A 26763-nucleotide genomic window follows, 5' to 3' on the forward strand; every position below is an offset into this window, starting at 1 on the left:
AATATGAGAATCTTAAGAGGATTGTGATATTGTATTTAACTGGAATTTTCTTGTTGTGATAATTGTGTATTTGTTATGTTATGTTATCAAGTCTACACTTTTCTCCTCTCTCCCCACTTGCAAAAATTAGCCAACTCGATTCTTGATTTTTAATAAGCGGCTCTCGGCCAAATTGTGAATTGAAAGAAAAAGGAAAACTCTTAGCATATTTTGATAGGTGAATCAAAGAATCTCTCAGCTAAAATTTAAAAATTAAGAGTTAAACATTTGATCAATTCTTCAATAAAAAATAAAACAAATCTGGGACATTCTTTGATTGAAAAAATCACGAAACTTTCGGCAATATTGATTGTGAAACAGAAGTCTCGGCCGAACCAGCACAACCGCCCCCGAATCGTCGGATCCAGTCTCAATGTAAAGTTTGTTTAGATCTTTAACCGATCTAAATAAAAAATCCAGTCTTTAATCGTGGAACTGATTAGACGATCAAAAGACAAAACTCCGTTCGAAATTATATACAAGAAAGATTATCTCCACTTAAAATCTGAATAGTTTGGAGTCAACGTTCCTTATGAATGTTTAAATTTATACGACTCTCAAATAAAATTTCGAACCACAAAACTAAAATTTTTAAACTTCCAGTGATACCAAAAATCGGTACTCTTAACATTTAGTCTGAAAAGGTCAATAGTTATTATGATGAAAGCAGAGTTGAGAGTCTCATCATCAACACCTGATGACAGGTCAACGTCAACAACCATAGCGTGCATTTTGACAAATCTCATATTTCCAGTTTGGAATCATGCTTGTCTTGTACAATAAATATAATTTCATAGGAAATAAAGAAACAATTACCTATATTTAAAGAGATTCAGGAGCCACGGTTGTCAAGTTTGACCTGCCATTAATACAGTTCACCAAATGGAGAGACTTCTTCTACTCACTAATCTTCTTGTTGTCATTCTCAGATCAACAACCGTTAACGGTCAAACAAAAGTGACATGCAGCTCCAATGATCGAAAAGCACTTCTAGATTTCAAGAATGGTCTGAACGATTCCGAGAACACGCTTTCGTCTTGGCGTGGCCTCGACTGCTGTGACTGGAGGGGTATTGGTTGCGATAACATCACCGGTGGTGTTATTACTATTGATCTTCACAACCCTTTTCCATTTAGCAATGCCAGGTATGGATTCTTGAATTTGAGTGGAGAAATTAGGCCTTCACTGATGCAGCTGACATTCTTGAAGCGTTTGGACTTGAGTTTCAACACGTTCGGAGGAATACCAATTCCTGAATTCATCGGTTCTTTAACGAATTTACAGTATCTCAATCTGTCAAATGCTGGATTCAGTGGTAAGTTGCCTCAAAATCTTGGAAATCTGTCTAACTTGAAATATCTGGATGTGTCTAATTCAGGATTTCCAGGACTAAGTGTTGACAGTTTTCAATGGGTGTCTAGTCTTGTTTCTTTGAAATATCTTGGAATGGAAAATGTTGACCTTTCATGGGCAGATTCAAACTGGTTGGAAATTCTCAACACGCTGCCTCATTTGACAGAAATGCATCTTTCAAACTGTGGCTTCTCTAGGTCGCTTTCCTCCTTAAAGTCACCCAATTTTACTTCACTTGTTGTGATGGACCTCAGTTTTAACAGCTTCAACTCAAAGTTCCCCGATTGGCTTGTCAATATCAGTAGCCTTGTGTATATTGATTTGAGCTACTGTATGCTCAGAGGAAGGATTCCTCTTGGTCTAGGAGAGTTGCCCTATCTACAATTCTTGGGACTTGAGTCTAATGGTAATCTAAGCGCCAGTGTGTTTTCCTTTTTCAATGGAAGCTGGAAAAGCATAGAGTTCTTTAAATTAGCTTCCAATAAATTACATGGTAAACTCCCTTCAAGTATGGGAAATATGGCATTCCTTGCTCATTTCGACCTGTCTGATAATTATGTAGAAGGCGGGATACCAAGCACAATTGGCTCACTCTGTCGGTTGGCATATTTTGACATTTCTGGTAATGAAATGACTGGAAGTTTACCAGATTTACTCGAAGAGACTAAAATTTGTGGTGCTGATGTTACTCTACCTAGCTTAGTGATCTTGAGATTGAGCAACAATAAACTAACCTCAAGATTGCCAAATTGGTTGGGACGAATCAAGAATCTCGAGGAATTGTCGTTGAGTCTCAATTTCTTTTTTGGCCCTTTACCAGAGTCTTTAGGATCACTCCAGCATTTGACTCATTTGAACTTGGCTTGGAATAAACTGAACGGAACTCTGCCCGAGAGCTTTGGCGAGCTCTCTGAGTTGTCTTTTCTTGATATTTCTTCCAATTATATGACAGGCATTGTATCTGAGTCTCATTTCTCCAACCTTACTAAGCTAAAGGTCTTAATGATGTCTTCCAATTCTTTCATCTTGAATGTCAGTTCTGATTGGATCCCTCCATTTCAAATACGTAATCTTGTCATGGGTTCGTGTCGATTAGGTCCTCCATTTCCAGGGTGGCTCAAATCTCAAAATGAGATCGGGTATCTTGATATCTCTAACGCAAGCATATCGGGTTCTATTCCTGACTGGTTTTGGGATCTTTCAGCAAATCTTTCTTTGTTAAACATCTCGTATAATCAGTTACAAGGTCAACTGCCAAGTTCTTTTAAGGTAATTCCATTTGCAGATGTTGATCTTAGCTCTAACCTGTTTGAAGGACCCATTCCCCTCCCTCAAGTCCCGATCGAGCTGTTTGATCTCTCGAGCAACAGATTCCGAGGCCTGATTCCGAATAATATCAGTGGTGTCATGCCAGATTTAATCTTTCTTTCCTTTTCAAATAACCAGCTCACAGGACAGCTTCCAGATAATATAGGAAATATGGCTTCACTTTCTGTGATAGATCTTTCAAGAAATAGTCTAATGGGAACAATACCTTCAAGCATAGGCAATTGTTCTTATTTGAAAGTGTTGGACCTAGGAAATAATAATTTGTCTGGTACAATTCCAGATTCTTTAGGACAATTGAATCAGCTTCAATCACTACATATGGGCGACAACTTAATCTCAGGCAAACTGCCCTCTTCTTTGAAAAATTTATCAAGATTGGAGACTCTGGACCTCAAAGAAAATACAATAAAAGGCGATCTTCCAACATGGCTTGGTGAAAGTTTTAGCAGTCTAAGAATCCTTAGCTTGAGGTCAAACGCATTTTCAGGCAAAATGATAATCGAGTTTTCAAACTTAAGTTCACTCCAAATCTTGGATCTTGCAGAAAACAACTTGACAGGGAGAATCCCAACACGTTTCACAGACTTAAAGGCCATGGCACAGGAGCAAATGACGAACCAATACCTTTTATATGGAAAATATAGAGGTTTATACTACGAAGAAAGTTTGTTTGTGAATTTGAAGAATCAATTTCTGGAGTTCACCAAGACTCTGTCTCTAGTGACGGCCATAGACTTATCAGGAAACAACTTATCTGGAGATTTTCCTGTTGGATTAACAACACTGCGAAATCTAGTTGTCTTGAATTTGTCAGGAAATCACATAACTGGACAAATCCCAGAAAACATTTCAATGTTTCGTCAACTGGCGTCTCTAGATTTATCAAGCAATGATCTCTTCGGTGTCATTCCTCCTAGCATGGCTTCATTATCATTCTTGAGTTACCTTAATCTATCGAACAATAATTTATCTGGTAAGATACCTTATACAGGGCAGATGTTGACATTTGACGCGCACTCTTTTGAGGGAAACCGTGGCCTTTGTGGAACTCCACTTGTGAAGTGCCCTGACGAAGACAAGTCCAGCCTAGGGAATGATGTTATTTATGACAGCAACAACAAATTCATTGATCAGTGGTTTTACCTCAGTATTGGCTTAGGATTTGCAGCTGGCATCCTTGTTCCTTACCTTGTGTTAATTATCAGAAAACCATGGAGTGATAAGTACTTCGATTTCGTTGACAAAATTGTGGGTAAATTTTTGTTTGCTAGAAGAAGGCCATAGCCAGCTGAAATAGGCCAATGTACCATGTAAGCTGTTCAATATTCAGATTTCTTGTTTTTAAGCTTAACGACAACTTCCCATGTGAGGAAAAAATTTGATGTTGTGTTTTGGTTTAAGATGAAATCATGTTTTGCTTTCTTATTGACAAAATTTGATGAAAATCTTTATTTCAATATTTTTTGTAATATTTGCATAATACAATTCTTTTTTCAACCATGATTTGACTGTAGGATGAAGCCATGATGTAATCTTCTCAAAAGAACAAAGGCTGCCTTATCTTATGTATTGTATATTATCAAATATTTAAAAAAGAAAAGCAAATAATGGTCCAACCCGGTTTGGGAACTAGAACCGAAAATACAAATATGTTGAGATAAGTTTTATTTCGATTTACTGTTTCAAAGGAACCAATCAATGTTTGCGTCTAGCTCTCGACTTTGGTATGCTTATTAAATAGTAAAATGGTATGTGTGTGTGTATATATATATATATAATCGAGCCAAACTTTTCCAAATAGAGAGTCCATTGCCACAATTACACGGCCAAGAATCCAGGTTACATCTTGTGTATTCATCCTACACATCTTTAGCGAATTCAAAATCACTATGTGTCAACGTGATACACGACGTACTTGCGTGAAATTCGCCATCCACGCTACAAAATATGCATGTAGAAACCTATTACACGCGGACTGGTTTCAACGAAGAGCTGCCACCTCCCGCTTCACGAAAGAAGGCAAGGCGAAGGCAGCCTCATGAATCTGTCGAATTGACATAGACAAATTGTAAGCTACTCTATTCATGGTTTCCCTGCGTTGATGTGTGGATGATAAAGGAAGAGCAAGAGCTATTTTAAAAGTGCAGCCAAATATCACCCACAATTTAATGCTCGATAATTTTATAGAGCCACGTTACATGAAGTGGTTATTGAAATCGAATGGTAGATTTAAAAACAATAGTGATGCACAGCAAAGAACAGATTAGGAGATAACCTCTGTGTTGTAAAACTTGAGTTTTCTTCTAAACTGGAGAGCGCTCTGCAGCTTCTCGATCGGGTTAATAGGGTGAACGAAATCGACAGGTGGCCCCTTCGTAGAGCATAAAAGAATCCCTATAACTCCACTGTCGAACCAGAAATGAAAAGTATGAAGGTCATGAAAAATTATCATACCAGTTAATATTTTTGGTGTAGGGAACCATTTTACCTTGGATACGTAGGAACACTGACCCACGCATAGTGAACAGAACCCTTGAATATTTCGCGACAAATATAAACAATGTCGTCGATAAGATGTGTATGGAGCCACATACTCTCCGCCATGTTACATAGTACACCGCCAGGCCTTAATGCTCGACTAATGTTCTTGAAAAATGGTTTCTCCACCGGCTCCTGAGCAGGACCTGTAATTGTAAATCAATTAGTTCATAAAAAGTGAGACGGATATGATATCACAATCAAAGGCGATAGGGCCCGAGATTCACCCGAGACAGAAGTAACGGTAACAACTGAGAGAAATACATCATTTTAATATGTTCGCTTGTTATCAGAACACATACCCACAGGGTCGGATGAATCAACGATAATTGCATCATATTTCCCTTCTGGTGTTTGCTTTAAAAATTCAATAGCTGTCATTGAAATGTTGTGAATTAGGTGTTTGCTTTAAAAATTCAATGTTGTGAATTTGTGTTATATCAGAATTAAGTGTTCAAATGTTACAACATTTAATATAACATGCAGCGGAATATTAAAACTTGTAACACAAATTGAATTTAAATAAATAGATGGACAAGATTAAATTTGTGCAAGTATTTACCTCATGGCAAAAATTAATCACTAAAAAACCATACCGTTCACAAAAATCAATCACTAGTGATTTTCACAAAAATCAATTTCCTCAACACGTTGAGAAAATAAACGCTTTCTAAAACAGATAACCAGAATAAAACTTATTCAAGAAAGCAACAAAAACGTGAGCCAAAAACTAAAGCAACAAAACGATCTCCAGCCAATTTCGTCACGATGTTGTCTGTAGATGTTTCCAACATTCAAGGCAATACGCGGTATCTGCACTCTTCACAACAGCACGTCTCTTGAAAAAATATTTCTCTGAAATCTATGACGTGCACAAGTACGTGTATATTTGATCGAGAGAAGATACCACTACGAAAATCTTCTACGAAAAAATCCCACGAAAATCTCTTCCACGAAAAATCCTACACGTGAACTCTCTGAATTTTTCTATTCTCTCTATGCTTTTGAATCTCCATCTCTTATTTATAAATGTCTCCTCTTCTATGATTTATCTTGACGGAAATCTATAAGATATGTTATACAAGAATTCTATTAGAAACAAAATCAACAATACCATATCATGTAAATTGTTGGGTGCAATAATTGTCCTTGCTTGGTAGAGCGATCGAATCGTGGTGCTTGAGCTGCTGTGTGGTTTAAAAGATTTGAGTTGCACCATTACTACTAGCTATAGCTTTTGATAAAGCGGTAAGCACTCGGTCCTACAATTGGTATCAGAGCTAAGGTCACGGGTTCGATTCCCATTGATTGCAAGAAATGCAATTATTGAGAGGGAGATTGTTGGGTGCAATAATTGTCCTTACTTGGTAGAACGATCGAACCGTGATGTTTGAGCTGTTGTGTGGTTTAAAAGATTTGAGCTGCACCATTACTACTAGCTATAGCTTTTAGTAAAGCGGTAAGCACTCGGTTCTACATAAATCATTATCATATATATTATATCTAGAAGATCTTTATCATAAAGATAATATCTAGAAAGGTAGAACCCAATATTCTATATAATTTTAATTATGTGTTATTATTATTATTTGGTTTTTTATTATATTTATTCACACTATAATATGTTATTTTTTATTTAATTATTTAGATTTTTTATTAACTTTTCATTATGTAAATTGAATTAGTTAAAGTTTAGAAATAATTCATCGTTGGATTGTGAATTTTTTGGTGTCTTATTAATTGTTTTTCATGTTCTTATTAATTAATTTGTATATTGTTTATTTATCTTGTCGTCAAAATTTATTTTTATTTCTATTTATTATTTTAAAAATAAGACTATAACTTATGTGTGTAAATAAAATTTATTTGCAACCAACGTTTTTTATGGTTTACATTTATAAATTATTTAAATAAAACATAATAAAATATCATTGTTATATGTATTTTTTTAGAGTTTTCAATTTTTTAATTTGTAATTCATTTGTTTGTGATGTTGACTAAAAATTATACGTTTAAAAAAATATTTTTTGCAACTAATATTTTTGGGTTTACATTTATAAATTACTTGAATAAAACATGGTAAAATATCATTGTGATATTTTTTTTTAGAGTTTATAATTTTCTAGTATCTTTATTTTACTTGTGACTATTAGCCAGAAATTATATGTTTAAATAAATGTTATATGACTTGTTTTACAGTTATAAATTATAATTTTCTAATCTATAATTTCTTTGTTTGTGACGTTTGCTAGAACTTATGCTTTTAAAAAATAGATTTTTGCAACCAATTTTTTTTAGTTTACATTTATAAATTATTTGAATAAAACATGGTAAAAAAAACATTGTGATATGCATTTTTTTAGAATTTATAATTTTCTACTCTTTATTCTACTTGTGTACATTATCTAGAAATTATATGTTTAAATAAAAATACATGTCTTTTTTTAGAATTATAATATTCTAATATATTTATTCTACTTGTGGTCATTAACAGAAATTATATGTTTAAATAAATATTATATGTCTTTTTTTAGAGTTTTTAATTTTCTAATCTCTTAATTCTACTTGTGACCATCAGCACGAAATTATATGTTTAAATTAAGGATAAGTATTTTGTGAGACTGTTTCACGAATTTTTATTTGTGAAATTGGTCAACCATGCTCATATTTACAATAAAAAATAATAATTTTGGTATAAAAAGAAATTTTTTAATGAGTGACCGAAATAAAAGATTTGTCTCATAAAATTGACATATGATATTGTCTCGTATGAGTTTTTGTGTTAAATTATATAATTAAAAAAAAAATCAACTATATCATTATTTGTTTTTCATTCTTTTAAAATTTTTAGTATATTTAGAAATTACTTTAATAAAATATGGCCAAAATAATTATTGTGATATACTTTTTCTAATAAAAAACTAATTTTTAAATCTCTTTACTTGTGACTGTTGGCTAGAAGTAATGTGTTTAAATAAAAGGTTTTTGCAACCAAAATTTTGTTGTTGTTTATTGTAATGCCCGGGATTTTATATCGTGTTAAATTACGATTATTGATTTTTAATCGAGATAATTATAAAAGAGCTAATCGGGACACGAAATGAGATCGCGTGTGAAAATTGATGTGCGAGGACAGTAGCATCGGCGCACATGCGCGACCAGATGCGCGCACATGCGCCAAACAGGCAGAAGACCTCGCGCATATGCGCAGAAGATGTCGCGCATATGTGCGAGCCTATGCAAGTGAGGTCCAGAAGACATCACGCATATGCGCGGAAATAAGTCGCGCATATGCGCGAGCTGCCAAGGCCGGGACCAGTAGGTCTCGCGCATATGGCCAGTAATGTCGCGCATATGCGCGAGACATGCAAAAAGAAAAATCGACATGTGGAGGATTATGCAACGTTGGTTGTGTGTATATATATATATGTGTATATATATATATATATATATATATATACAAACGTGAATCTTCAGGAGAAATTGAGAAAGGCCGAGGGAAGATTTTGATTTGAAATTGAAGATTTTGGGATCCGTCCGTCCGAACTTGAATCCGAGTACGGCACCGTGTTCCTAGCAACGACAGCTACAACAGGACGTAAGTTTTGTTACGTTTTGTTAAGATTTGAAATTATGCTATGTCCAGAATCAGATACGATTCATATATAGTGTTCTTGACATAGTAGACATCATAGAATCGAAGTCAGATTAAGAAACATATTGATTATGGAATTGTTATGAATTTCAGAGTTAAATTGACTGAGATGTGATGTCAGATTCGTACGGTGGTTGATTATAAGTTATTGGAATTAGGATATACTGGTATGGTATCACCGGTATCGCAAGATTGTACTGTTGTACCGTCAGAATTTGATAAGACGGGGATGTTTTGATTTGAATAGAATATTGATACAATATGTTGATATTGTCATTGCCAGATTGAACATTGACAGGCTTTGAGTCGAGACTTCGATTGTATCAGAGCGACAGAATAAAATGTATAAATAAATGTTGATTCGGGATTGCACAACTCGAGTTAGGTTTGACTTGAGTTTCCCAAAATCACATACTTTATTTTATTACATTGATATTTGCAGATTATCAGATTGATATGTTTAGTCTATTGAATTATAGCAGAGCCAGAGTTTGAGTCTAGGGCAGATCAGCCTAGCTAGGACAGAACCGCCGAGTCTTTGTCAGAACCGCGAAGACTCTAGACTTACGGTGTAGCGATGAGCTTAGATGTAGATCGACGTCTATTGTAGACATTCGATACAGCATACCAAAGTCTAAATTAGATCGGGATCCCTAGGTTAGAAATAAGTTGAGATAAGATAATAAGTCATTGACTTAAATACGGATTCGTATTGGTTCATGTAGTCAGATTGGATACATGTTTTAATGATTGTTTATGCTTTTATATATGTTTTATATGATTGCATTGATATATTATTTATACTGGGATATTTATATCTCACCGGAGTTATCCGGCATGTTGTCTTGTCTGTATGTGTGCATGGCAACAGGTGGGACAGGTTCAGGATCACAGAGGTGAAGAAAGATCGAGTTAGAGTGGAGACTACGGACTTGGACTAGAGTTAAGGTTTAAACACTTGTTATATAGTTGTTAAACCTTAGTTGAGACTGATTGTATATAGTGCAAGATTTGTACCTTTAATACTGACGTGTAGGTTAAGATGTATGCCATTACGTTCCGCATTTAAAAAAAAAAAAATTTAGACCCTGTTTATTATAATTAATTAAATTAGTCCCAATGACGATTAATAAGATGATTAGCGTCCGGGTCCCCACATTTATATTTATAAATTACTTAAATAAAACAAGGTAAAAAATCATTGTGATTAGAACCGTCAATTTGGGTTGGGTTTGTCGGTTGGCCCACTCTGCCAAACAATTTTGTCAACCCATTTAAAGGTGATCTAAATGAGATAGCACGGACCCAAGAGGGTCGGGGAGAATGGGCTCATGTTGGCTCGCAAACCTGAAAGGTTTTTTTTCATTATGAATTTATGGTGATATGTGTAATTTTTTAGTCGAAGTTTTGAAGTTTTTTGTGTCGGATATTTTGTCTAAAATGTATAAGTGTGAAATCAATAATTAGGAAATTTGTTAGAGACTTTTTTTATATATATTTATTTATGAAATGATAAATTTAAATAATTATAAGAATTTTTTATTTTATTTTTTTGTGGGTCGGCCCCTAACCAAACTCCATCTTGGGTTGGATTGAGTTGGGGATTTCTAACCCACCGAGATGGCAGTAGGCCCGACCTGCCTAGCCAAATGACGGGTTTTTGGTGGGCCAGCTCGCCCCGCCATTTGTAAGTATGTCTGACAGCTCTAATTGTGATGTGTTTTTTTTTTTTTTTTTGTTTCTATTTTTCTAATCAATTTTCTTGTGATCTTGACCAGAACTTTTGTGTTAAAATAAAAGTTTTTTGCAATAAATATATTTTGTGGTTTATGTTTATAAATTACTTAAATAAAACATGATTAAAAATCATAATAATGTATTTTTAACTTGTGTGGTAATTAGCCATAAATTTTATGTTTAAATAAAAGTATATGCATGTCTTTTTTTTAGAGCTTCAAATTTTTTAATATATTTATTTTACTTGTAGCCATTAGCCATATATTATATGTTTAACTTATATATTTAAATAAAAGTATCAACATTATCATGTTGTTTGGTTTTCGATATTTAATTTATTTTTTTAATCTTTTTCTTAATAAAACTTTTAAAATGTTGTGTCGATGCGTTCATTGTTTATCATGATATGTTTGCGATCATGAGATATTTTTCCTTGCATTAGGTGTTTATCTAACATTATCAAGAACAACTCACTATTAAAAAAACGAACAACGATAAGATGTATGTTTGTTTTAATGCACACATATAATTGAAGAATAAAAAGTTTGATTAATAGCATAATATTTATTCCGAAAAATAACATGGTTAAGAACATTGATATATTTGTCTAATCTATTATCATTAAAGGGAGTGTTTTTTGCACTTTATAATTTGTTGATCACACTTCAATTTACCATTTTATCTAACTGATTATCAACATTATATTTCTTAAATGTTAGTTAATTTTCAGAACTTGTCATTCATTCTTTTTTACATTAACTAATATAATTATTGTATTTTAAAATTTAATCACATTTCTTTAGTATATAATAATAATATATCATTATTATTTATTTATATCTATTATAAATTGAGTTTTAATTATGAATTTTCATACATGTCTTTCTGGTTTTTATACATTAGTTTTGTTTTATGAGTTAATTTAATATTTTATGTGCTTAGGTTACAAAAAAATGATATCTTATATTACATGTTACAAATCCCTAACAATTTGTTTAGTCATTTAACTTTCGATTAAGTAATAATTTGTCTTTGAATCATGATTATTTTATATACATATATTAAATATAAATAAAATGGGCTCGCAAGTTTTTTTTATATTATCTTATATGTGCAAATATTTTTCAAGCGACAAAATAAATAATAATTTATAAATATAATTAAATGACAAAATAATTAAAATTAAAATTTACAACCGCTTTATGAAATGGAGTTATACAATAATTTCTTCCTATGTGGTATATGTTATTTAGACTTTTGCCAATGAGTTAATTGGTTATTAATTAATTTAATTGAATATACAATTTAAAAATTCGTCTAGTGGTTTATATTTAAAAAATTCAATCATGAATTCCTCCTATAAAGGAGAGAATAACATCTTGCTTTTAAAAGTGTGAAGTTACTGTCGTGTTCACAAATTGTGGATTGTTGAGATATTTTGGTTGTCAATGAAAATTGAGTGTCAAAGTTGACATTTGAATTATGTTTTTGGATTCCTGACAACATTTTCGTCAACATATTATTTTTAAGTTATGTGTATCAGTATCGTAACTGGTAACACGTTTATTGCAATATTTAAGTATTATCACCTCTTTAAATTAATATTTACTTTCATGTATGACGTGCTATGAGTTTTGAAAAAACGACGACCAATAAATTCAAGCAAACAAATATACAAAATCAGGGGCGAAACCAAGACTATGTGGTAGCGGGAGCTAAATATAAATCAATAAATTCTTAGTGAATTTATCGATGTTAAGATGCATAACAAATTTTATATATTTATATATATATATATAATTTCAACATTATAAATGAAATAAAGCAAACATATATGAAATATACAAATTTCATTACAAATACAACTAAATAATTTATTGTATTTTATTCTACAAGAAATCATGTTAAACATAGTGCTTGTGGATTTAACATCAATTAAATCAGCAAATTATAAAACTTTTGTGAGTCAAAATAATTGAGTAACCCCATATTCTTGAATTCCTTTATTAGTTTTTTATCTTGCTAATTTGTTTCATTTAGTATTTTAACTCATAATATATCGTTAAGTGTAACTAAAAATATGAAGAAAAAAACTCAAAAAAATAGGACTCGATCACTAACTCATACGAAAAATAATTATCATAATTTTCTAATTAATTAAGCACATATACTTAACATTTTATAATTAATTAAGAAAAATTCATTTACAATAATAATATTTAATTTTTTTGGATTAACACTAATAGTTCCTGAAGATCATACTCATCACAATTCTTTATTAATATGTTAATCTTTAAATCTGAATTATGATTTATATTTATTTTCTAAAAATTCTTAAATAATGATTCAATATATTTATTTGAACTTCAATACTAATATTTTAAAATATATTAATTTTTATGTATATTGTATGTGTGCAACACTTTTAATCACGATTATAAAAATTCAATAAAAATTCTAAAACATGAATTAGATCGGACATAAAAAAATCACACAATTAAACAAAAGACATAAAATAAAAACTAAATAATTTTCTATTACCTATAAATTACTAATCTCGACTTCTATAGATTGAAGTTGGTGACTGTAGGCCACAATTTAGTAAAACAAATCAAAAGCTAATGTTTGAATGAACCGCATTGGTTTACCGTCCCGCTGCAAAGTTGGTGGAGTAAAAAATGAAAGATAAAGTGAGTTAATAAAAATATTATAATAGGTCAAGTTGAATGAAATTCATATATATGTATCTCACTTGGTATAAGCAGTAGACTCACCTTATGTTTTCTCACTGTACAAAGTGAAAATTCATACACTACAGTGCTCTACATTTTCTTAATTTTTCTCTTGCTTTCAAATTTAATTTCATCATCTATTGGTCTTTAGATATATCTTAGAATTTTTTTATAAGCGCATAATTTCAAAATGTGATCAATTTAACCAAATGATTATTATACTTTGTATACAATAATAAATAGATTAATACATTTGAAGATAGAAAAAATAATGTATCGACAACAATAAAAAATAAATAAACGTTAGAATTAACATTAGCATTATTTAATGTCAATATTAAATTTATCATCTTACATTCGAAAAAGTCTTTATTGTGATAAAATGTTTGGATTAGGACGATAAACTAAGAATAATAATTTATTTATCATTATAATATAATAATAATGTGCTTGTTATTCAGAATCAAAAACTGATGTACTTAGTTTTTTTTTCATTGAATTGAATACAATTTTCTCAATATTTTTGGTTGGACAATCATGTTAAATCTATTAAAATTAAATACTAGAATCTAAAGATGACTAGAAAGACATTGTAAAATGAATAATTACTCTTTCGTAAAACTTTAGTAAATGTTCCGGTCGTGAAAAAATATTGTTTCAATTTTAATTGAACCAATGGAATGCAAAATTTAAAGCATGCCGATTTTTATTTTTTATTATATTGATTTTATGTTACACGGTAAATGTTAGATCAAAGAAAATGTATTAATTCTTTTTTTAAAATAAATAATATTTTATTTCAACTTTCAATTTAAGTATCCGGATTTTGGCAACATGCTATTAATTTTTTTTTATTTTTTTCTCTAAAATATAAATTATCAAATAGATGAAAATCATTGTTTTCTCCTACTTAATGTGAAATATCAAGTATATATTTTACTCAAATGTTTTATAGATTTTTATGATAAAGTAAAAAATCATTTGCATATGAGGTCGACCAACAAAAAAATAAAAATAAAAATCCTTATAAATATTTATATTTATCGTTTATAATTCACCTTCAATTGAGTTAACAAAATTTCAACCCAACCCACAAATTGTCACAGTCAAATCTACATATTCAATCCAAATTGATGACTCTAGATCTGAAATGACTGTAGTAACCGGAAAATAAACATTCAAACGCGTCGAGTGAATGAAAATCTCCAAATAATATTTATTTCTAACCGACACTGAACAAACAAAAACTGTACATTATTTCTTCCTTTAATTCTGGCTAAGCTAGTCAACATAACACCACACCACCCATTTGTTACAACTAATCAACACAAGGGGAAGAAAAGAGCAAAAGAGCTATCAGAATATCCTAAAATGCCTAAGTCCCACTTTCAAGAAACAAACCTCCAACCATAAAATTTAATAGGTCCCGAATTTAGAACCATATTCCATCGCCAAATAACAAAACTATGTCCTCACTGTTTGCCTGTGGCTGTCTTGCTGCTGCTTTTGGACAAATGCTCCACGTTTTTCACCGCTATTGGCGGTTTCTATGTCGTCTTTCATGAGGTATTTGTCGACCTGTGAAGCTGCTTGCCTGCCTTCGGAGATCGCCCACACGACAAGAGATTGTCCCCTTCGACAATCACCAGCTGCAAAGACACCTTCCACGTTTGTCGAGAAACGCCCATATTCAGCTTTTAAGTTAGATCTGTTGTCTCGTTCCAGCTCCAATTTGTCCGCCAGTGTCTGAAAGAATCAAGCCCAAACATATTAATGTATGTGCTAAAAATATTATCTAATAAGATATGAGCGGAATCCAATGAGGGAGAACATTTGGACAAAATGAATTCAAAACATTCCCGGAGTGCCAATATGACATAGACTGTGTCTGGATGAATACCATTTATCAGGGTACAAATACTAACCGATTCGGGCCCGAGGAATCCCATGGCAAGAAGCACTAGATCAGCTTCGATAATCTCCTCTGAATCTTCAACTTCCTTGAATTGAAACTTTCCACTCGCGTCTTTTTCCCAGTGGACACGTACGATCTCAAGTCCTTTCACCTCTCCTTTCTCATCTCCTATGAAACGTTTGGTCAACACCTCATAGGACCTTGGATCCTTCCCAAACTTGGTAGTAGCTTCTTGATGCCCATAGTCTACACGGAATATACGGGGCCACTGCCAACAAACAAGTAGGAAATTATTTTTCATATCAAGAAATGATAGTTGAAAGAGGACAAACATTTGCTGCTGCCAGAATGAAAGAACAGTTGAGAGGGTGCTGGAGAAGCAAACAAGATTTCACAACAAAACTCGTGTATCAAATGTCCATTGAAGTGTGTCTATTAGTTTCTCTATCTAAGCGCGATCAATAGTCAATAGTTCAAAACTAAAGCCAGAAGATGGCAGAAGAAGACAACAATCAAACCTGTGGCCAAGGATTTCCTGCAGCCCGAGTACGCGGTGGCTCAGGGAGAAGCTCTAAATTGATGAGGCTACTGCAGCCATGCCTGATAGATGTTCCAATACAGTCATTGCCCGTATCACCTCCACCAATTACTACAACTTTCTTGTCTTTTGCAGAGATGTACTTTTCATCCTGAAGATTGCTATCAAGCAAGCTTTTTGTATTTGAATGCAGAAACTCCATGGCAAAATGGACTCCAGAAAGGTCTCGTCCAGGAACAGGAAGGTCCCTGTCAAATAAATCAAAGATCTCAATTTTTAAGACAGATGAAAAAAATTCTCGCTTTATTTATGATCAATCAAGATCTGCAAGAGTCGAACGTATTACCTCGGTTTTGTGGCTCCTAAAGCCAAAACAATGGCGTCATTTTCCTCACGAAGTTTATCTATCGAGTACAAGGGATCTTTTCCAACATTAGCATTGACCACAAAGTCGACACCTTCTTTTTCCATGAGATCGACCCTTCTCTGGACAACATCAATTTTGTCAGTCTTCATGTTTGGGACACCATACATCATAAGACCGCCTATTCTATCTGCACGTTCAAACACTGTTACAGTGTGTCCCGTCCGATTTAATTGATCAGCAGCAGCCAAACCAGCAGGTCCACTTCCAATAATAGCAACTCTTTTTCTGAAAGAGTGAAGACAATTAGAATCTTATTGAACAACACAAAAGAGATATTGTTTTTATTTTTGCTAATCTATTCATGAGAATGCCAAGGTGAAAGTTTAGATGACAATATTATTGAATATCAGAGAAGAAGAAATGAAAACGTGAGGAAATATAATATACCCAGTTCTCTTCAAAGGTGGTCGTGGTACCATCCATCCCTCGTCAAAGGCTTTATCTATGATAGAACACTCAATACTTTTGATTGAGACTGGATTTTCTATGATACCAAGAACGCAAGACCCTTCACAAGGTGCAGGGCACACACGACCTGTGAACTCTGGGAAATTGTTAGTCTCCAGAAGTCGATCCAACGCTTCACGCCATCTATTTTGGTACACTAACTCATTGAATTCAGGTATCTTATTCCCAAGAGGGCATCCAGAGTTCTCCTGCATGTTTTTAAATATTTTATTTATTCACTCTAGTCAATGTTCAGAAAAAAGTCAAGTACTCGAACCAAACTAGACAAAGCCAAATCTACATCTTACCTGATGACAAAAGGGAGTACCACAGTCCATACAACGAGCAGATTGTGTTTTCAGGAGAGGGCCAGGTTTTAACTCTTCCATAACTTCATTCCAGTCATTCATTCGAACATTGGGATCTCTGTATGACACACCCTCTCGCTCATAAGCAACAAAACCCCTATGTTTCACAGCATCTGGAACTTGAGTCGGCCTCGTTGATGTTTCTTCTTCAACCTGTCAAATCAGAAACGATGATCACTAATCAAACAAAAAAGAAAAACTATTTTATAAGCTAAAAATTCAATAAAAGTCACCGCTCAGAATAAATATGATTGATGGATGCTAGTCACTAATCAAACAAACAAGAACAACTATTTTACAAGTTAAAATTCACTAAAAGTCGCGACTCGGAAGAAAGATGATGGATGAAAAGAAGTCTCCTGAATTTGGAAAAAGAATACGTGCAAGTTAGGCAAAGACAGTGTAACATTTCAATTATTGGAGATAAAGTTTAGAACAATAGGGAGTCTGGAAGAGTTGTCGTAATAACTAAATGCACCACCATCCCATAAAATTTCAGTTATATGTCATACGCATGCTCATTAATTGACATTTTTTAACACCAATAGTTAGTCTCGTTATTAGGTTTAGTTACCAGACAAAATGTAATGCATTAAGTGGCATAGGTAAAAAGGCTTCAGAAGAAAATTACCTGGCTGGATTTTCCACTGACAGATGCAGCTGAAAATTTCTTAAGCTCTTCAAAAGCATCTTTCTCCATCAACTCTGCCTCTTCTTGCACCTCAGCTTCCCTGGCAGCTTTTTCTGAAGCTGCTTCTGAAATTTCCTCAGCTTTCTTGCGTGCAAGAACTCGTTTATAATCACGAGGAAAGACCTTGATGAATTTGGGCAAAAGAGACTCATAATTGGCAAGAACTTTTTTCGCTAATTTGCTGCTTGTGTGACGTTGATGCTGTTGTATCATCATTTGGAGCGTCAAAATATCATCCTCTTCAATTACTGGATCAAGATCCACCAACTCAGAGTTGCACCGATTTCTGAACTTGGAATCAACATCAAGAACATAGGCAACGCCTCCACTCATACCAGCAGCGAAGTTTCTTCCAGTCTTACCAAGCACGACGACAGTTCCACCAGTCATATATTCGCAACCGTGATCCCCCACACCTTCCACTACTGCTTTAGCGCCAGAATTCCGAACAGCAAATCTTTCTGCTGCCATCCCATTAAAGTAAGCCTCTCCATTAGTGGCCCCATACAGGGTGACATTTCCAACGACAATATTCTCCTTCGGATCAAATGTGCTTCCTTTAGGCGGATACACAATGATTCTTCCACCTGATAAGCCTTTTCCAACATAATCATTACTGTCGCCTTCAAGCTCAAGAGTGATGCCGGAACAGAGAAAAGCTCCAAGACTTTGACCTGCACTTCCACTTAGTTTGACATGGATTGTATCTGAAGGAAGTCCCACCATATGGAAGCGTTTTGTCACTTCATGACTTAACATGGTTCCAACCGCTCGGTTTACGTTGCAGATTGGTGATTCAATGTACACAGGAAGACTTTTCTCCAAGGCAGGATGGGCTAATGCTATAAGTTTGTTATCTAAAGCCATGTCCAACCCGTGATCCTGTTTCTGCACACAATACTGAGCAGCATCTGGCCTGATATCAGCAGCTGGTCGAAGTAACAAGGAAAGATCAATGTTCTTAAGCTTCTCATTGTTGTTAGCAACATCTTTATCCAGTTCAAGCATGTCTGAGCGGCCGACCATTTCATTGAGTGTTCGAAATCCAAGCTGAGACATTATCTCCCTAACTTCTTCCGCGAGCATGAAGAAGAAATTGATGACATGTTCTGGTTCACCAGCAAATTTTTCCCTAAGAACTGGATCTTGTGTGGCAATACCAACAGGGCAAGTGTTTTTATGGCACTTTCTCATCATGATACAACCCAGCGTTATGAGAGGAGCTGTGCTAAATCCGAACTCCTCAGCACCAAGAAGGGCAGCAATAGCCACGTCTCTTCCAGTTTTAAGTTGGCCATCTGTTTGAAGAACAGTTCGACCACGAAGATCATTAGCAACTAATGTTTGGTGGGTCTCTGCAAGACCAAGCTCCCAAGGAAGACCAGCACTCTTGATTCCAGTCCATCTCGAAGCTCCCGTACCTCCATCATGACCAGAGATTAAGACGTGATCAGCATGACCCTTAACAACCCCACTAGCAATCACTCCAACTCCAGCTTCAGAAACCAGCTTCACACTAATACGAGCCCCAGGATTTGCATTCTGCAGAAAGTTTATTGGGCAAAAAAACTGTAAAACAAGTTCTGTAAGAGTAAAATTACCATTGACACAGTAAGTAGATAACAATGAGAAGTAATCACCATTAAAAGAATCAACTATCAAATGCCTTCATTGAATTGCAAGTGCGGCGGTGTAAATAACATGATCAAGTATCAAGAACTACCTTAAGGTCATGAATCAATTGTGCAAGATCTTCAATTGAATAAATGTCATGATGAGGAGGTGGACTGATAAGCCCCACACCAGCAGTAGAATTCCGAGTGACAGCGATGTCTCCAATAACTTTGTGCCCTGGAAGTTCACCCCCTTCACCGGGCTTTGCTCCCTGAAACAATGAAATCTCCAAAAGTCAGCAAAACAATCAAAATTTATTTAGAAAGTTTATGATGTAAAACACTCTCACCAAATATGAATTGCACGTATCACTAAATGATGCAAATACACCAAAAGGTTCTCTGCGTGTATGGCGTTGTCTGTATCCATGTAAGTAAATTTACAAACAAAATGATACTTTGCTCTAATTGAAAGGATGGTAGCCCATACATGACAATACCATCTTTATATTGAGAGAGACAGAGAGAGAGAAAGTGAGAAGAATACCTGAGCCATTTTTATCTGTAACTCATCAGCATTTGTCAGATAATAGCTAGAAACTCCAAATCTGCCGCTGGCAACCTGCTTAATAGCACTCCTCCTTGGATTCCTTGAACCATCTGCAAGCGGTTCCATTCGAGATGGTTGTTCACCTCCCTCACCTATATACCCCCAAAAAAAAAGAGCGCGATAAAAACATCATGGCAGAGGACACACGCCTTCGAAATGTGAAGAGAAAAATGCAAGACAAGCAAAAAGTTGTAAGAAGTATAACTAGAAAAAGCTACTAGAGCGAACACAATCCAATTCGATGTTACTAAAAGACAACAGATAATTGTAAATTCATTTGCAAGGCATAACATTTCACTAATGGCATTTCATCAAAACGATCTTTAAGAAAGCGGCATTAGCTTACCAGTGTTGGACTTTCCCCCAATTTCGTTCATAGCAATAGCTAGAGTTGTATGTGCCTCCAATGATATTGAACCATAGCTCATGGCACCAGTACAAAACCGTTTTACAATCTCACTAGCTGGCTGAACTTCTTCAATAGGAACCTTTACTTCAGCCTCTTTAAATTTCAGAAGTCCCCTTAAATTGCAGGATTTATTCAATTCTTGGATGCGTTTAGAATATTCTTGGTAAGCAGCCACACTGTTAGACCTGGCAGCTTCTTGCAACTTTGCCATGGCAAGAGGATCATTCAGGTGCAATTCACCACCTTTCCTCCAGTGATAATCACCGGGATTAGGGAGTGCAACAGCCTCAGCACTACCAGGTGGCAACGCACGTGTTGGGAAAGCCAGCTCATGCAACTCGAGCGCATCTTGTGCAAGGGCTTCAAAAGTGGCACCCTCAACTCTGCTAGGGGTTCCAGTGAAGCATCGTTCCATCACCTCTGATGATAGGCCCACTGCCTCAAAGATTTGTGCTCCCTTGTATGAGGCCAAGGTCGATATACCCATCTTGGCAAGGACTTTCATCATGCCATAGTTGCTGGCTTTGAAATATTTCCTGACAAGCTCATCCTTCAACAGGAACTCACCAGTTGCTTTGGGTGGAATTTTACCATCAACTTGCAATCTCCAAATGGCCTCAACAGCCAAATAAGGGCAGATTGCATCTGCACCAAATCCTACAAGTGTACAAAAATGGTGTACTTCACGGGGCTCAGCAGATTCAACAATCAATGCAACTCGGGTTCGCTCAAGCTTCTTCACTAAGTGATGATGGACAGCACCAATGGCCATAAGGGAACTTACTGCAACACGCTTTGTTGAGAAAGCTGCATAAATCCATGGATAAAACATCGTTGGATTTTCAGTGAACTACATAAAAAATAATAATAAAATAAAACAAGGCATCATTAATAATGATAAATTTTGATGTCGTACCTCGGTCAGAAAGCACTAGTGCAGTATAGCCCTCCTTGATTGCATTATGTGCCTCAGAACATATCCTGTCTAAAGTCTCCTCCAAGCCCTTCCTACCACGGTCCTTAGAGTAGGTAATATCTAGAACTTTGCTTCTCCATCCTCTGTAATTCATTCTTTTTATTGCTTCCATTTCATCAATCGATAGCAGAGGACCTTTTAACGATAGACGATGGCATTGCTCTTCTGTAGTCTCTGTGAGATCACCTTCAGGACCAATCATGCATTCCATCGAGGTAACTATCTTCTCCCTAATGGGATCTATTGGAGGATTTGTGACCTGAGCAAACATCTGCTTAAAATACTCAAATGTAAGCTTTTCCCTATCAGACATCACAGCCAGTGGAGCATCATTTCCCATAGACCCAAGGGCCTCCATGCCATCTTTTGCCATGGGTAGTAACAGCATTTCTAAAGATTCAACCGTGTAACTGCACAGGGAGGTCAACAATCACTCCTTCAAGGACCAATAGCGAAAGACGCATCGAGGACAAGCAAGTTAAAATATGACATACCCAAATGCCTTTAGTGGAGCCAGTAAACCATGAATACCCATGTGTTCCATGTTTTCATCATTGGGAGATACCTAAAATCACAATACTTTTGCTCATACTAAATCATGAAAGAAAATTAAAGTTTTTCAATCGACAACGCATAAAACAGATAAAAAAAGTAACTGCCCCAGAAGGTGGAAAATACATTCAAGAAACTGAAAATAGTGCTGACCGGCACAACTCCAGCTATGGGAGGAGGAATACGGTAAGATTCCCGAACAGATTCAACGATGTCTTTCAATTGTATCTTTTGCCTTTTAGCCAGTCACCATAAGGCCTTGCAAGCGAATATTGTTGCTTCAAGGCTTCATCATCTACAACAACATGATTCTCAAAGTCCACGAGGAGCATCATACCGGGATTAAGTCTCCCTTTCCTGGAGACATCCTCTGGGGGAATATCAACCACTCCAACTTCGCTTGCCATAATAACTCTCCCACTGTGTGTCACATAAAAGCGACCAGGACGTAATCCATTCCGATCCAATGTTGCTCCAAGATAACGTCCGTCAGTAACTGTAAATTATAATTACATATAACCAAGCAAGATATAACGCATGGCATGAAAATGGAAATTCAAATCAGGAGAATCTACAAAGACATACATGATATAAGAGCAGGGCCATCCCAAGGTTCCATAAGAGCTGAGAAATATTCGTAAAAGGACTTCCGATAAGGATCCATGTTCTTATCATTCTGCCAGGCTTCAGGAATCATCATCATTATAGCTTCAGGAAGACTTCTACCAGCTCGAACCAAAAGCTCAAGCACACCATCAAAGGCACCTAAAAATTGATTAAGGCAATTAGATATGAATCCAAAACAGACTAATGGTAGCAGCTTGACTAATGCCACTGGTACTTACGGTACTGCGGATTATGCAAAAAATATTAATTGTGTGATCAGCACACATTAAAAGCTATTTTTAGAAGCAAATGTGAGAAGAAATTTTTTTCTGGCAAATATACAACCTGAATCTGACGAGCTGGCATCTACAATAGGTAGAAGCTTCTTCATCTCCGTCTTTGACAAGCCAAGCTCCTTGCACTTTAGAAGACCTTCACGAGCTTTCATCCTACATAAAAAAAACCAATAAAATGGATGCCAATGACTTTCTCACTTGTGTTTATCATCAAAATTCTAGATTAGATAGCCATCGCAAAGAAATAACATGGCAAATCACACACCTACTTTAACGGACAAAATCAGAAAATAGTTTCTCAGATTAAGTGCAGCTGATTGCTACACAAAATGAAAATACATTCCTAATATTTGAACATTCTTGACAAGAAAATGTCCATGCTTGTCAACAAATAATTACTTTTCTACGGCAACAGCTCTGTGAATCTCAAAAACCAATCTGATCTTGACAGAGGCAAAAACAGAAAGCACTAAAAACTGAACAAACCACCCACCAATTGACATAAGCGTGTTGATTTCCCCATTGTGCCCAAGGAAGGACACGCAATATTTGAACATTCTTGACAAGAAAATGTTCATGCTTGTCAACAAATAATTACTTTTCTACGGCAACAGCTCTGTGAATCTCAAATACCAATCTTATTTTGACAGAGGCTAAAACAGAAAGCACTAAAACGGAAGAAACCACCCACCAATTGACATTGCCCCTAAGCGTGTTGATTTCCCCATTGTGCCCAAGGACACGCATTGGCTGAGCACGATCCCAGCTGGGGAATGTGTTTGTCGAAAACCTAGAGTGTATCTGTAACAAGAATCCAGAAGAGCAGTTATTTCAATATGAATTGAAATCATGTCATTGTGTGATGAAATAAGCCTACAGCTAAATTGCGTACAGGGCACATCAGCAGTGTGCACAGCAGTTGTCGATACCAATCATAGAGAGAACCATAGGCTTTCTAGGCCAAACACAAATTTTTCCCCACAGTAAGACAGGTTTTGATCATTAATATGGATCATAGCCAGAACCATGCCAAGCTTCTACAAACATTATTTACTTCATATTAGGTTCCTTACCAACTCGGCCAAAGAATCCAATCCGGCATCCAAAACCAAATAGTAATCAAGGGTGCGGAAGAACTTAAGAGATCATTCATACTTCAATGCCTCAGAAGTCATTCCTCAACCTTGCATCGCTTTGGTTAATCGGTTGTTCCCATGCTGTTGGTTGTCGAAGTATGGTGTCAGCATAGAAAAACAGAGAATGGATAAATATTTACCAGGGCCATGTAGCTCGTAAACCTTTCATTGCCAAGATCCGCATGGTAGTATTCCTTCAACTGGTTAGGCTTCAATTGACCTTTGTAGACGACAGTCCTAAAAGTTAAAGAAAATAAGTCGAATCAAAATCCTCAACGAGTGCAATTAAGTACCCAATGAACTGTATGAAACTAACCTCGATGACAAGAGCATATATAGAAGTCTTTGACTCCACCATGTTGAAGGTTCAAAGCAGCTCGGATGGCTACCATGGAACCCTTCTTAATATATACATCTACAAGAAGACAAAGGAATTAGTGAAAGATAAAGAAATATAATATCCATAAGTGATTTACAATTATACCACTTTCAAGCCAAGTATTCTACCTGCTGTTCAAAATCCACCTTCGACCTGGGAGTTGGGGTAAGGAAAACTTGCTCAATTACGGGTTCAGTCTGCAGAGCAGACTTGCCCAATCCTGAGTTATCTGTGGGGACTGGTCGCCATCCAAGAACTGTATGGCCAAGTGATTCAGCCACCTACAACACAATCAGACAAAGATCCGTCAGAAAATTTATGATAATGTTAGAAAGCAACAAAAATTAGTCCTTAAGTACCGAAAGTTCAAATTTAGAACTTTGTTCAGTACCTTAGTGAATATAATTTTACTCTGATCCCTCCTACTGCCTGAAGTAGGCAAGAAGAACATGCCAACTGCATATTCACCAGGCGCGGGTAGCTCAAAGCCGGCATCTTTCGCAACCTGATACCATATAACCCCAATGCCATGAGCAACATAACTCATAATTGAAAAAATATATATACTTTATGTTTGTAAAGTAATACAGATCAAATCATTCTTCATCACTTCCACCTGTCCCTTCTAGAAATTTCAATAGTCCGGGACATTTAAGTATCTAACTTTACATTAAAGCTGAAACTTAAAATAAAATAGCAACAAGCAGAAATTTTTTTTCTAAAACAAAAGTAATAATATTAACTTCTGCATAACTCTACGATGAAGAATTGAAGTTGCATTCTCTAACTTCATCTTTTTTAAGAGACGAAATGAAACTGCAACTATTTTTTTTAAAGGAACTGACCTCTTTGTAGAAAGCATTTGGAAGGCCCACGAGAATTCCAGCTCCATCTCCAGTATTCGTTTCACATCCACCACGCACCTCTATGTGACATGCGCACCAGCATTTCTATAGCATCAGTCACCTGAAAAACAAAAAATAACCGTAAAATATTACGCACAGAAATAAAATAAATAAATAAAATAAGAATCTTTAGTCATCATCATATTATAACAAGAAATGATAGGTACCGTTTTACGGGTACTTTCACCGGAGAGCTCGGCCACAAACCCAACACCACACGAGTCTTTATCAAAAGCCGGATCATAAAGCCCGAGTGGCTTTTCCGGCACCCGAGACAGTGCATTTTTCACAACTACACGCAGCTTCGGAGCTCGGCCAGGACCATCAGTCTGCCAGAGATGCAACCTTTCCGAGCCGGAACATGCACCTGAAGAAGAAGAAACAGCACTCCGCAGACTCGTACCGCACACAAACTTCTTCTCCAGACCCACACTTCTCTTCGCCCCAAATCCCCGGGAAATCCTCCCTCTCCGGCTCAATGCCGCCACCGCATTAAGCTGGTGGCTCGGCGTGCACACCGGCGAGATCAGTCCTCCGCCTTTAACTCGGACCCCAGATCCCGAAGCCACCGACATCTTCCACCGAACCAAAAAACACCGCCTCAGACACTTATCCCAACAAACAAACCCACAACGGCGAACCGATCAGATCTATCGAAATCCACCAATTCTAAAGCAAACCCAATTGAAAGAAAAGAACAAGTAAAACTTAAAAAGCGAAAAGGGGGTAGCTTATAAACAAGAAACTCTCTGTGAGGTAGGTGGGTGACTAATTCTAAGCAGTGTTCTTGTTATCTACGGCGGCGAAGTGTTCGAGAGAATAGCCACCAAGAAAGAAAAAAAACGAGCGCAATATTCGCGGGGGGCAGGATTTGACAGAAGCGAAACAAAGAAATCGATAGGCCTCACAGAATCGCTTCGGTTTTGCAGAGCCTGGGCGAGGTGAAACACGAAGCCTGAAGTGGTAGATTTATAGAAAGAAAATCTGATTGACATGAGGAATCTAGTAATATAACGCTGGCAGGTGGGGCCCATTCTACTCATCATTAGATTAGACAATTATATACTAATCTCTTTTATTAAATTATTTTGGTCAAAATTTTAAATGTCATAGTGATATTTTTAATTATATTATTTATCATAAGTATTTAAATCGACTTGTATGAAATATAGAGTTTTATAAAATTTTTAAAACAAAATTATCATTTTTTCCTAATTTTTACATTTATCCCTGTATAAATTAATATTTGCTAAAATTCTTAGTTGGATGTATTGGTATAGTTATTAATATATATTGAGAATATAAGTATAATATTGTTCCAAATACAAAAATATAATGTAACTATTCGTACTACTGACAAGATTTGAGCGTTAATCCGATACTTACTTATATTAACAAAAAATTTACAAAGAAATAACTAAATATATGTATGTGTATATAAAGAATAAGAAGAATTACTATTTTGATAGTAGATTTTTATTTTAAATAAAATAATTTGTATTTACCATCTTT

The 26763-nt window shown here is 35.4% G+C and overlaps 2 protein-coding genes and 1 pseudogene across 2 annotated transcripts; 1 reads left to right on the forward strand and 2 right to left on the reverse strand.

The window, feature by feature from the left end:
• The first annotated feature begins 804 nt into the window (after positions 1-804).
• On the forward strand, positions 805-4142 carry LOC142532003 (receptor-like protein EIX2). The gene has a single exon (XM_075638301.1). It carries the CDS (start codon positions 922-924, stop codon positions 4003-4005), a length of 3084 nt encoding a protein of 1027 aa, XP_075494416.1. The 5' UTR covers positions 805-921; the 3' UTR covers positions 4006-4142.
• Positions 4143-4505: 363 nt separating this feature from the next.
• LOC142530499 (spermine synthase-like) lies at positions 4506-5640 on the reverse strand. The gene is made up of 4 exons (XM_075636332.1): positions 5562-5640; positions 5210-5405; positions 4997-5126; positions 4506-4765 (listed from the first exon to the last, which is right to left on the reverse strand). Exons 1-4 carry the CDS (start codon positions 5638-5640, stop codon positions 4703-4705), a joined length of 468 nt encoding a protein of 155 aa, XP_075492447.1. The 3' UTR covers positions 4506-4702.
• An 8941-nt stretch (positions 5641-14581) lies between these two features.
• Positions 14582-26169, reverse strand: LOC142530781 (glutamate synthase 1 [NADH], chloroplastic-like; annotated as a pseudogene).
• Between the last annotated feature and the right edge of the window lie 594 nt (positions 26170-26763).

Source organism: Primulina tabacum, chromosome 17, assembly GCF_025594145.1.
Source record: "Primulina tabacum isolate GXHZ01 chromosome 17, ASM2559414v2, whole genome shotgun sequence".
In the NCBI taxonomy this organism is placed as follows: domain Eukaryota; kingdom Viridiplantae; phylum Streptophyta; class Magnoliopsida; order Lamiales; family Gesneriaceae; genus Primulina; species Primulina tabacum.